At 32.7% G+C, this 13,079-nt stretch overlaps 2 protein-coding genes across 3 annotated transcripts in view; one reads left to right on the top strand and one right to left on the bottom strand.

The window, feature by feature from the left end:
• LOC143204583 (uncharacterized) overlaps positions 1–13,079 on the bottom strand; it is a 74,639-nt gene that overhangs the window by 23,923 nt on the left and 37,637 nt on the right. The window lies entirely within an intron of this gene.
• LOC143204592 (uncharacterized) lies at positions 10,631–11,512 on the top strand. Its single transcript, XM_076417273.1, has 2 exons — positions 10,631–10,791; positions 10,853–11,512. The coding sequence occupies exons 1-2, from the start codon at positions 10,649–10,651 to the stop codon at positions 11,364–11,366; spliced, it is 657 nt and encodes a 218-aa protein (XP_076273388.1). The 5' UTR covers positions 10,631–10,648; the 3' UTR covers positions 11,367–11,512.

Raw genomic sequence — 13,079 nt, 5'->3', positions numbered from 1 at the left:
TGTTGTCTTGGTAATACGAAAGTTTATTCCATTAAAAGGATCCGGTTATACGATATATCACTACACTACCAGTATCACTACCATTTTTTGGTACTGATATTCGTCGATTAAATGAATGTGTTGTTTTGAATGAGAATGTTTGTAATCCTTTTAACATCATTAATACTACAGTTAGGGACTCGATGACAAAACTCGATAAATATAGTAATTATTAATTATTATAATTAATTCAGTTAATTCAGGTAATTATTGATTCAGTCAAATGCACGCTTCCATTGTTTTTCTCTTCGCAATAACAGATGAAGATGTACCAGTTCCTCACTGTAATAATTTTGAGAGAGGAAAGGGCGGAGATGATTGTTTGATTCTCCGTGCTGTATAGATCAATTCATTTTAAACAAATTTAAATTGGCAAGTGGCGCTGTGAAAACAGGAAAGGAATAATAATCTCAAATATGTTTCATCGTATTTTAGTATTTGTAAAGTAGCAATGCCATAATACAATAAACGTAATTGTTTTATTTCATTGTAACGTGTGCTTAGGAATGTTTTATTTTTCAACCGTGCCACAAGTGAGAAGGCGTTGTAAGTACTCCTTCTCCAACTTTCTTTGGGATACAGCATACTTTCAGGAAATATAGATTAAAATGCATCAGAAAAGAATTGCACTGTTGTCGCCTTTCAATATACATTCTATTAATTTCTTTTCGCTTTTTTATTCTTTTTTTGTTAGATATAAGAGAAGCTAAAGTTAGAGAGAGCCAAATCTAGCATATACGGTTTATATTTTTCGTAAAAAATTTTTTGAGCTGTACGAGAGATTGCCTTTTTTATTTAGAGTTTATACAAGAAGTTAAGATAGTAAGCTTATGATCTAATTTTTGATTTCTAATCCGATAAAACACCTTCTGGAATGAATTCTTGTCTCTAACTTGGTTTAAAACATACCAAATTATATGCAATATATTCAAGAGTTCCACAAGGTCTTCCGCATCTTCTGTACACAGCCGATATACCTACAACAAAGAATAACCACTGTGGCAACATACACAAACGACACGGCAGTCTTAGCCTTTCATGAAGATCCAGCTATAGCATCAACCAACCTACAAACACACCGAAATCATATACAAATGTGGCTGAAAACATGGCGTATTAAAGCCAATGAAACAAAATCCAGTCATATAACGTTAACGCTCGGTAGAAGAACATGTCCACCAGTCTATATCAGTAATTGTCAACTCTCGCAAGCAGATGATGTGAAATATCTTGGTAGGTATCTAGATCGACACCTAACTTGGAAGAAGCAGATACTAGCCAAAAGGAAACATCTTGTACTCAAACTCTACCAAATGTATTGGCTTATTGAGCGCAAATCCAAGTTATCATTAGATAACAAAGATATTATTGTATAAATCTATACTCAAGCCTATTTGGTCATGCGAAATCCAACTATGGGAAGCGCTAGTAAGTCTAATATATACATCACGCAACGGTTGCAAAATAAAGTGTTCCGTGCCATTGTCGATGCTCCGTACTATATTTTAAATGAAGTGATATAACGCGATATTCCTCTAGAACCAATAACGAAATATGCGAAGTGAATTTTTTCAAAAATTCAATTATTTTTTTCAACCGATATTTCTTCAAATCAACAACCATTTTTACTATTCAGAGTAATTAATCAAGAAATTATCGATATTTTTTCAAAATATCAATAAACCATTTATTTTTGATAGACCAAAGACCGTTTTTGATCATCAAAATAATAAAACTATAATATATCGAAATATAGATATATTTTGTAGAATATCGAAAGTATCAAGAGCTATATTTTCCTAACAATTATCGTGAAATATATTTTTAATCCTATGTAAATCTTCTATAAAATCTATACATTGATATTTTTTTAAATATGTGGAAATCTGTAGGGTACCAAAAGCGATATATTTTCAACAAACCGTTATATTTGGCAACCACTGATTCGGTATTCTTTACTGATATTTGTTTGCGCATATCGAAAAGGTATCAGAAACAATATTTTTTCAACAAACCAATATATTGTGGTCAGAGCTTTTTGTGGTGGTCAAACTGTTAATAAATCTACAAAATATCGATATTTTTTCAATTATCGGATATATATTTCACAGACCGATACACTTTTAATATTTTCAGAGTATCTAAAAAACAAGTCTAGAATATATCGATATTTTTTTGACAACCACATCATTCCATCAGACGCTCAATGTCTTAGAAACGTCACAAAAATGTACTTCCTTTCTCTTGTATCTAGCCCTGCTTCGTTTAGTATTCATTAAACATAATTAGTAACGAAAAATATAAGAATCTTACTGAGAAGCCTCAAAAAATATATTTTTAAAAATGTTAAATACTTATATATTTTTCTAGGTCAAATTTAACGACGTTTTATCAACATTGTATAATTAATCTGATAGTATGTATTTAGTTCAAATTCACTTATTATTAATTAAAATAAATTATTATTAATCCAACGAAGCATTTAATTGTGTTTTGGTATGTAGAATGGAAGAACAATTATATTATTAGATAAATGTTAAGTAAAATTAATTTGTTATGAATATTATATTTTCTATAATGGTCCCTTCAGAACTAAGATTATTATAACAGGAATCAGGATTATCATTTTGTGAATATCCATCCCGTTTAGAATATGCAGGGCGTGTTTTATCTTTAGTAACTACCCGTGAAATCCTTTGATTACATCACGAGCGGGTTTAATGGATGAAAATAGCAATCTTGCATCATTAAAAAGGAAGTGTATATTGTAAGTATATAGTGCTAGTTAAAATTAGATTAGTATGAAAGTAGTTTCTGTTTTGTAGTATAACAGGTCAATTGAAAAGTCCCTGGCCTACCATAGTAAAACACATTTTTTTGGCAAAATTAGTTTTGTTTATTCAACATAATTCCCTTTAAGGGAATACCATAGGTCCCAGTTTCGGCGATCACCTCTTCATTCGACGAAAATTTCTCATTCTCTTAATTTTTTGAGATCTGAGAATAGGACATAGTCGCTGGGGCCAGATCTATAAAATACGGTGGATGAGGAATCAATTCTAAGCCCAACTCATGGATTTTTGCCATCGTTTTCACTGACTTGTGACACGGTGCATTGTCTTGGTGAAGCAGCACTTGCTTTTTCTTCAAATGCGGCCGTTTTTCGGAGATTTCGTCCTTCAAACGGTCCAATAACGTTATGTAATAGTCATTGTTGATGGTCTTTCCTTTTTCAAGGTAGTCAATGAAAATTATTCGATGCACATCCCAAAATACAGGCGCCATAACATTGCCTGCCGACTGTTTCGTTTTCCTATGTATGATGAATTCATCTTTCTTCTATTATTACATATCGACGCAAAAAATTGGGTTTGTTACGCCTTCTCAAACTTTTTCACAACATTGCTCCGAATCATCAGCTTGTTTTTGGTCGAAAGTGATATTCGTGAATGATATGATGCACACGTTCAGTTAATATCTTTAGAGTGTCTGCTATTTCATTCAATTTCAATTTACGGTCATTCAAAATCATTTTGTGGATTTTTAAAATGTTTTCGTCGGTACCAACCTCTTTTGGGCGTCTACCGCGTTCATCCTCTTCGGTGCTCATTTCACCACGTCTAAACTTAGCATAACAATCTTCGATGGTTGATTTTCCTGGGGCAATGCCCGGAAACTCGGCATCAAGCCAAGTTTTTGCTTCAATTGTATATTTTCCCTTGAAAAAGCAATATTTTATATACACGCGAAATTCCTTTTTATCCATTTTTTTTACAATAACAAAAGGTGCTTCACTCAAAATGCTATAATTCACAAACTAATGATCCGACAGATGTCAAATTTGTACACGCACCTTTTGAGGGTTAGGGTTAACTAAAAAACATATGGATTTAATTCTAGTAGCTCCATCTATGTGTCAGGAAAAGAAATTTTCAATCGACCGGTTATCTGATGCGATAGAATGCTTTATTGGATTAATATATTTTAAATTATTTTATCAGGGTACGTTGAATTGGTTTCTTCCATCTGTATCATTGTTATTTTCTAACAATGTCGCCGTACGCACTTTTCAGCAACACATATAATTTTTACATAAAGTGTTTAATTGGTTGAAGCATCGATTACACATATAACAAAATTCAAAAAACCAAAACTTTTGTTGAATTCAAGACCCCTTAACTGAGTTAATTAGATGAAATGGGATCGTAGCCTAGAAGGTATTTGTAATCCGAATCATATTGCCAGTGAAAACTCTCAGAAAATGCAATTAATAAGTTGATTATTTTGCTATTCAATTTTCAAACAATAAAAAGTGAAATATATTTTTGTCGATTAAGTTGCTCATTGATGAAAATACAATAATCAGTTACGTTAGAACCTTGAATTAGATATGATGCTTTAAAAATATACCAACAATAAAGTTGCTTTGAATAGTCGTATATTGAACTTGGCGACAAAACATTATAAAAATATATAAATAAAGCAAATAAATAATAAAAAAGCAAATGTTTTATAATGATTGATTTCATATAGAATAAAATAGTTGTTGGCATAAATATCAAAATTCAAATAACGTCACTGAAGCAAGAGATCTGTAGCCAAACTACACATAGTATTTGTTGAAAAATAACATCATTAATCATCTCAGCGTCGAGAATAACTTATGAATAAAAAATTGTACTAATCTTAAGTTCTGATGCAGCAAGTTCTATTATCATATGCTTAACTTTCAAAATCATTACTACTATATTATGCAACACTTCGAAATATCTGAAAGCATTACGAGCGATTCATAGTTTATCAACTTACAACTTACGTTATGAACTATTTCTATCTCCGGCAACTGATGCGCTGCTGTTGAACACTGAAAGAAATTGCTGTTTTATAGGCAAAGATATCTGATATTAATCCTTGTAATTTTGAGATAATCGATATTAATGACTGTTGCGTAATCTCAAAAGTATTTTTAAAGTAAAGCTTATTAATTCCAAATAAATAAGTTATTTATTTATAACATAAACAGTGAGAAATGATCCAGAATTTTATTGGGTGATTGTATACATTTTGATCAGCTATACAACTTAATCTAAGTATTAAATTTGATGGTTTCTGACAAAATGTCTAGAACTGTATTACTTTTAGTATTATTCGACGCTCTAAATAGTAACTTAGAGATTTATTTTTGTTTTTTTCACTTGAAGAAATCTGCTGGCGAAGTTACTAACTTATTTAAATCAATTTCTGTGGCATTATGTCCCAATTATTGACTTTGGTTTTAACGATTTCAAAGTGGTGATTTTGAAGTTCTTGACAAATAACGATGTAAACGACCACAAAAGATACAGAATTGTAAGGCCTATTGCACGAGAAACTAGAAAACCAAAAAACTCCCAAAAGAGGTTTCAGAAAACTTAGCAGAAGTTGAATAAACTATTTCCAGACTTTTAAATGAGATGGGAGCGGTTCAAAAAGAGGAAAAAGAAGAGTTTCTTGTAGCAGATTTTGACCTGCTATGAAAAGAAATGTGAAGTGACAAAAGTGAATCTGCATTGACACCGAAGTGGAATATTCCTTGTTATATAGCGCCGTAAAGCAGTGCATGTAAGGACCAGCAAGACGTAGTGTATTGCATGCTATTAAAACCGAATGAAACTGTTTTGCAGCGGTATACTGACGTCTATTAAACAAGTTGAATGACGTATTCTTGCAAAAAAGTCTAGCGATGGACACAAAATCATCATCTTTCATAACAACCCTTGGCAACATGTTGAAAAAGTTGTGAAGGATACATTCTTGAAATTCGAATGGACAGTTCTGTCGGACCCAACATACTCGCAATATATACCGCTTTCCGATTAGCAATTGTTCAGTTTAACACAGTATGATTTGGCTGGCAGGCGCTTTTGAAATGCTGTGAAATAATCATTGAATCTTTGAATCATGACAAAAATTTTGGTTACAGCAAAAACTTTAGTTGCAGTAAAAATGATCACTGTGAATCTGAACATCTGAAACACTATATGAAGTCTTAATTGTTTAACTATTTTCACCAGTAAAATGATCTCAAATGAATCATTGCTTGAAGACAAGGAATTACAAGATTTATTGGACTTGGAAAATACAGAAAAGCTCCTCTCAAAGAGCGTTCAGAAAACTTAGTATGTGTTGGATAAACTGTTTCCAGAAGTTTAAATGATATGGGAAAGGTTCAGACAGAGGAAAAAGAAGAGGTAACAAAAGTGAGTCTACATTAACACTGAAGTGTTACTGAATTCATTATCATATGGCGCCGTGAAGCTGTGCATGTAAGGACCAGCAAGGCATAGTGTATTGTATGCTGCTTAAACCGAATGAAACTGTTCTTACATCGGTCTACCGAAGTCTATTGAACAAGATGAACGACGTATAGTCGCAAAACAGACCAGAAATGGTAAGTAGCAGACACAAAGTCATCGTCTTTCACGACTACGCTTGACGACATATTCGAAAAGTTGTGAAGGACACATTCTTTGAATACGAATAGATAATTTTGTCGGACTCATCATACTCACAAGATATAGCACCTTCCGAGTAGCAATTTTTTAGATTTATACAGTTGGCTTTGCTGCCACGTGATTTTGAAATGCTGTGAATGTGTAAAAGTTGATCGATGATTAGATCGCTGGCAAACCAGTAAGTTGTAGAAAATCATGACAAACGTTTTGATTAAAGTAAATTCTTCTCAATTAACTCTTTCTGAAACGAAAAAATGATCAGTCTGAGTGCGAACATCTGATAATATACGATTTAAAGTCTTAATTATTTAAATATTTTCACCAGTAAAATGATGGCTCAAATGAAGGATTTAAATATTTTATTACAACTCTTGCTAAAAAAAATATATTGTCGAATTTAAAATTGTTTTTATTCTTTGCTTATCATAGAGAGAGAAAACCTAATACCAACACACCAGTTTGGGTTTATTAACAAACACTCAACAATTGACCAGGTCCACAGAATAACAGATGTTATTGAAAAAGCCTAGGAAAATCAAAAAGTATGCTCAGCTATATTCTTAGATGTAGCACAAGCCTTCGATAAGGTTTGGCATGAAGGCCTTGTTCATAAACTACAGAAAATGCTACCAAAACAACACACCGAACTATTAAAATCATATATTACAACCACAATGTTTAGAGTCAAGCAAGAAGAAGCTTACTCTACAATAAAAGAAGCTAAAGCAGGTGTACCACAAGGAAGTGTACTGGGACCAATACTTTATCTACTTTACACTTGTGATATGCCACAAATGGAAAATATCACGATGGCTACATTTGCTGATGATACTGCGATTATAGCTGTCGGGGACAATAGTGAAGTAGCCTCACGAAAATTACAACAGATAAGTGACAATATAAATAATTGGACGCAAGCTTGGAAAATAAGAATTAATGAAAGTAAATCTGTACATGTGCAGTTCACCTATAAACAGACCGTACAAGCACCAATAACATTAAATAACACTATCATTCATATAGCAACAACGCTAAATATCTCGAAATGAATATAGATGCAAAATTTCCCCGGAGGGAACATATAAAGAAGAAAAGAAAAGAACTGGAATTGAAATATACGAAAATGTACTGGCTAATTGGAAGAAAATCACAATTATCAGTACATAATAAATTGCTATTATATAAGCAAATATTGAAACTTATATGGACATACGGAGCTCAATTATGGGGATGTTCTGCAAAGAGTAACATTAATAAAATACAAATTTTTCAGAACAAAGTCCTAAGAGGTATTGTGGGTGCACCCAAATATTATAGGATTGATTACCTACATCGAGACCTTCAGATACCCACAGTCAGTCAAGAAATCAAGAGAATTGCAAGGGGGCATGAATAAAGACTCCATTCTCATACTAATATTGAAATATTCCACTTTTTGGATACCACCAGAACAGGACACAGACTCAAAAGAACCTAGTGCAGTGTTATGTAGTGAGGTGCATATATTAAAAAATTCAGCAGTTACATGTGTAAACATTATTTCACCAGAGACTGAGTTAGGGACGATGGGTCCTCCTAGTTATATATTTAGATTTAAGTTAGCATAAAGACAAATTGTAAGTTTAAACGAAAACGACTAGTAACAATATATTAATTAAATAGTAAAAAAAATCTTTGCTTTACCTCAACCGTTAATGAAGGCTCACGAGGTTTAGTAAATTACTTATAAAATAATGAGAAAAGAACATGCCAATACGATAAAATTGGATTAAGATTTGCGACATGAATAATTCAACAGCCAGTTTGATATTAAAAAGGACAAATTTTAAAAGTATTTTGAAAGTGCGTTAGGTTAAGTGCTTTATTTCGTCAGGTATTTCGTCAATATCGTCGCACTACAGAAAATTTGATTCCAGAAGCGTGACCGTGAATTTGCCGTCGGTTCGACAGCCCGCTTTTTTCCTGCACGATCCCATCTCTTGGTTTTAGGAAATAAGAAATACGATTTGGAGCAACGACAAAAAAAAACTCTGTCCAAATGTCAGGGGTTTATTTACTTTACATTTTCTATTTACCAAATATTACTGGAGGAAACCGCGTTTTTCTGGTTCAAAGTTTACCTTTGAAACGTAATTTTGATTTTCATCCTGCCTACGGAAAAATCCCGTTTATTTACTTGTAATAAGGAAAAAAAAACATGTAAATTATATCAACCAAATATTACATTGATTTATGATTGATATCTTGATTATTTACAAATGCTTTAAAAATATATTAGTTTGAAAGAATTTTTTTATATGAAGATTTATTGTGAAAAATATATTTTATTCAAGGTATGGACAATATCGATCGCTACTACGTTTTTCCATTCTTTCACAGGAAATTTACGGATTTCATCTCGAAAGAACGAGGATAGCTTCAACAGATAGCAGTTATCCACGAATCAACACATTTTTTAGTATTTCCATAAGAAATTAAGCGCTGCTCAAACAAGTCACGACTCATATGTCAAAACTAGCAGTAATCAGAAGGAGCAAGGTCTGGAGAATACGGAGGGTGGTGTAGCGCTGCTAGTTTTAATCGTTCGAAGTATGTATTCACTAGTTTAGCAATATGGGGACAAGCGTTATCATGCTGAAGAATAACATTGTTGTATCTTTGCTCGTATTTGGGCGGTTTTTCATAAAGGTATCAATTGTTGCTTTTCAGAACGCTCTTTGTCTTCGGTGTCAAAATAACCACTTCAAAACGTCGAGGCCACTCGTTGAAACACACGTTGAAATCAATATAACATGGCTACTCTAAGCTAAACACAGCATTGATCTTCAGCCACACTTATCTTCAACTTTAGACCTACTCTGTGTACAAATTCAGACAATTTCAACGAACTAAAAATTAATTTTTTTTTACACTTCGGCGAAATGAACATACTGAAAAGTGAAGTCTGTTAATGAAGCTTCAACATGAAGTTACTAAAAACTGTAGCTCATGTTTTACCTGATCTTTTTTACCTGTATGTGACAATTTAATACACAGTAATACCATCTGTTGTAAATCCTTTAAAATAATCTGTAGGTCGTTTTGTAATTGTAGGTCGTATATATATACATTATTAAATTATTGTTACATTAAAACATGCCCTGGATATTTGGAAAATCTTCAAAAATTTTCAGTAATAATATGGAGAAAGTAACTGAGAGTAAATGTTTAAACTGTTCATATACCAATAAATATCAATAAGTCTGTTATCCGACACAGTAATAACGTTAAGTACCTTGGTATGAATTTTGATGTAAAACTTCGTTAGAAGGGCCATATCAAAAATAAAAGAAAAGAATTAGATTTCAAATACAAAAAAAAAATTGCTGGTTATGTGAGAGAAAATGTACATTACCCGTACATATTAAGTTACTGGTGGTCAAGCAAATACTAAAACCTACATGGACCTGATAGTCATGGGGATAGATAGATATAATATCACTTACACCAAGACCTTCGGATTCCAGCTGTCTTGGATGATTAAGAGATTTAGATCGAACTTGGATACAGATTCCAGAACACCAAACCATATAATCTAGTGTAGTTGCGTAACGAAGTGTAGTAAATCGTAGAAACATTGAAATGTGCTACTATCTTTGACTTTATTTTTATTTTATTATAAAATAAGTAAGAGTTAATGGGCTCTTAGATTTTAAATATTTTTATTTAATAGTATAATATTTTTTGGTATTCTGGCCTAAGCTTAATAAAAATTTCAGCTAAATGGAATAGAAGAAGAAAAAAGAAAGAATGAGCGTTTAAAAAGAAATTGCTTCTTTACGCCAGACCTATCAGGAGCAGACTACTCATTTTTTAAAATTTGTTTTAAAAACTATGATGAAAATACGATTTTTTTACTTTCATTCAGCCACATGTTATAATAATCTATTTACAATATATAATATTTTAGTTTCAGATACATTTGCCATGAGTAAAAACTATTACTGGGAAATCACTGAACCTAAATGTTGTACTTTTTTATCGACTAAAGTAATTAATTTATTATGTAATATCAACTAAACTAAAAAGACTATATGTTGTTTTAAACCTTAAATGACCTTTTAAACCAATAAAAAATGACAGTAACTAAATGTCAAAAAATAACAATACTAAAGTGTCAAAATATGGAAACTGTTGACGAAGAATTCCCCATTAATATTCAGCAAAAGTATAGAGGATTACCCCAATTATCCAACAAAAAGAAAAATGTCACATTCCGGTGAATATTACATGAATCTGGAAATAATTTGGTTTAATAAAAACCTACATATTTATTTCAGGTTTGACAACGATGCTTATCTTTTAAATGATGGTTTTGTAGAGACAGAGTGTGCTTCCGAAGGCGTCGAGCAGAACAAACAAAGAAAGAGGAAATTGAGGCGTTTATCAGGAATTTTCGGGGATTTAAATACTGGTTTTATGGAGGAATATTCTGAAGAGGAGGACTATGATTTAGAGGACGTAGAGAATGAGGAAGAGAATGTGAGGATACTCAGAAATAGGCAGAGAACAAGAGACGAAAAACTAGTAAGTCACGAAGATATTATCAAGTACTACACGAACAAAACGATACAGAGGAAGCATAGTATGCTGGAGACCATTTTCGAAAAACCGAAACCGCAGGCGATGACATATCGAAGGTACAAAAGGTTTATTAATTTTAACGAGAACAATAATTCGAAAATCAAGAGGCGACAGAGCAAAATTAAAAAATACAACTTGTGGAAGAACACGCAACCAATGAGTTTGGATTATTTCGTCAGACGACTGGAAGAAATCGAAAGATACCTTTAAATATTTTTTACACGGTCTTTTTCCATATCATTATTTTACTGTTTATTTGGACCTTATGATTTTTTCATAATTTATTATTGAATTACGTTTTTATTTAGACGTATTGAGAAGTTCCTTGAAGCGGCTGATATTTTTTATTCTTGGAATTCGACTTTTGAACTTTTTTCTTATACATTTTAATAAAATATTTTATTCTAAGTCTTTTATTATTTCTATTTTCAATAATTTCTACATTGATATGTGTAGGAAATGGGTATAAAGACGTTGAATTTTTAAATATCAACAACGGAGCAAATACAGGTGGAAAAAAATCACTCAAAATAGCTGTAATTATGCGTGTAGCCGATTCGTAGAGTATCTAAATAGTATCCAAAATATGTTGTCTCAATCTTGTACCAAAACATCCGCCAAATACTTCGATTGATGTTAGAGATAGAAATTTCCCCACACTCTCTGTTTCAAACCAAGATTAACAGTTTTTAGCTATGAATATGGGCTTATTATCATTTTAGAATATGACAGTGTTTGGCAGCAATATGCTAGTTAAAGTAAGAACTTTATCAGCGGGTATATCGATATAAACATTCGCAGTATTCCGGCCAGTAATGTGAATGAGAGTACAAGCTGAATATCACGATATTGCCACCCAAATTATAACGACTCTCCCCTCATGCTTGACTTTACACACGTCCATCACGCTCTTGACCGACGTGGAAAACTTGGAGCAGTCCTCCTGGACCTAATTAGGGAAACTCTTTTCAGTCGAAAATAAATCAAAGTTGACGTACGTCAAGGTTCCCTACTGGTCCTAGCCTTATTTAACCTCTTTATTTCAGATCTGCCGAGAAAAAAGGTCTTACGCTAACGATACTGCTTTCTTGACGGCCTCTAGATTTGAGGATACCATTCAAGGACGTTTAAAGAAGCAGCTCGATCACGCGGTCGATCGGTGCAAATTCTGGAGGTTGCAAATCAACTTCCCGAAAACCTAGGCCATCATTTTCCATAATAAACGTTACGCACTGCGCGTCCCGCAATTTAATATTGACACCCCAACAATTCCATGATTGGATAACGTCACGTCACCTACGAAAGTATTTCAGAAGGGTTCAGGGATAGCAAACTTGCTATCTTTTTGGATCTGCTCTTTAGCAGACTTTCCATCCTCATTGAAAGCTTATTTTACAAGTTCTCCAAAATAAGCCGCTCAGAAAAATTTTAAAAGCTCCTTGGTTTATCAGAAATAATCAAATTCACAGAGAAACGGACACTCCAGAGATCAAGCACTTCATATCTCAGTCCTTTCACAAACAACAACTCAGTTGAAGTTCTTCTGAAAACCCGCTTATTCGCAAGCTGGTCGACATGCTGGGAGCTTAGCTCCGGGTCACCGCTCTCCCGTTTTTACAGGTTGCAACGACTACTGAGGAAAATAAAAACTATAAAATTATATCAAAGTTATACTACAGCTACCAATTTTTCAGTGTTTGCGAATTCCTTTGTTGATATAAGTAAATTAGTTTTTTTTTGTGAAACCTACATGTATTTTGCAACTTTTTTTTTGTATCCCCCAAATAATCATTTTTTAATTGACTTATGAAGAATTGATATTTATTGAGTAAGTGTTGAGTTTTGCTGCGACTTTTTCCGCGGCAGTTTTATGTTGCTTTATATCAAATCAGTGCATATTAGCTTACCCCTGCACTATATATA

This window comes from Rhynchophorus ferrugineus, unplaced genomic scaffold, assembly GCF_030347505.1.
Source record: "Rhynchophorus ferrugineus isolate W39M unplaced genomic scaffold, kcgeb_rfMv2 rfM1, whole genome shotgun sequence".
NCBI classification, from domain to species: domain Eukaryota; kingdom Metazoa; phylum Arthropoda; class Insecta; order Coleoptera; family Curculionidae; genus Rhynchophorus; species Rhynchophorus ferrugineus.
The sequence above is the reverse complement of the archived record's forward strand: the minus strand, read 5'-3'. Positions and strand labels throughout refer to the sequence as shown.

Excerpts from the sequence above, each read along its gene's own strand:
- LOC143204592 (XM_076417273.1), top strand. The coding sequence starts at position 10,649 with ATGACAGTAACTAAATGTCAAAAAATAACAATACTAAAGTGTCAAAAT. Across the intron at positions 10,792-10,852 it reads AAGAAAAATGTCACATTCCG|GTTTGACAACGATGCTTATC; the intron begins GTGAATATTACA and ends TATTTATTTCAG.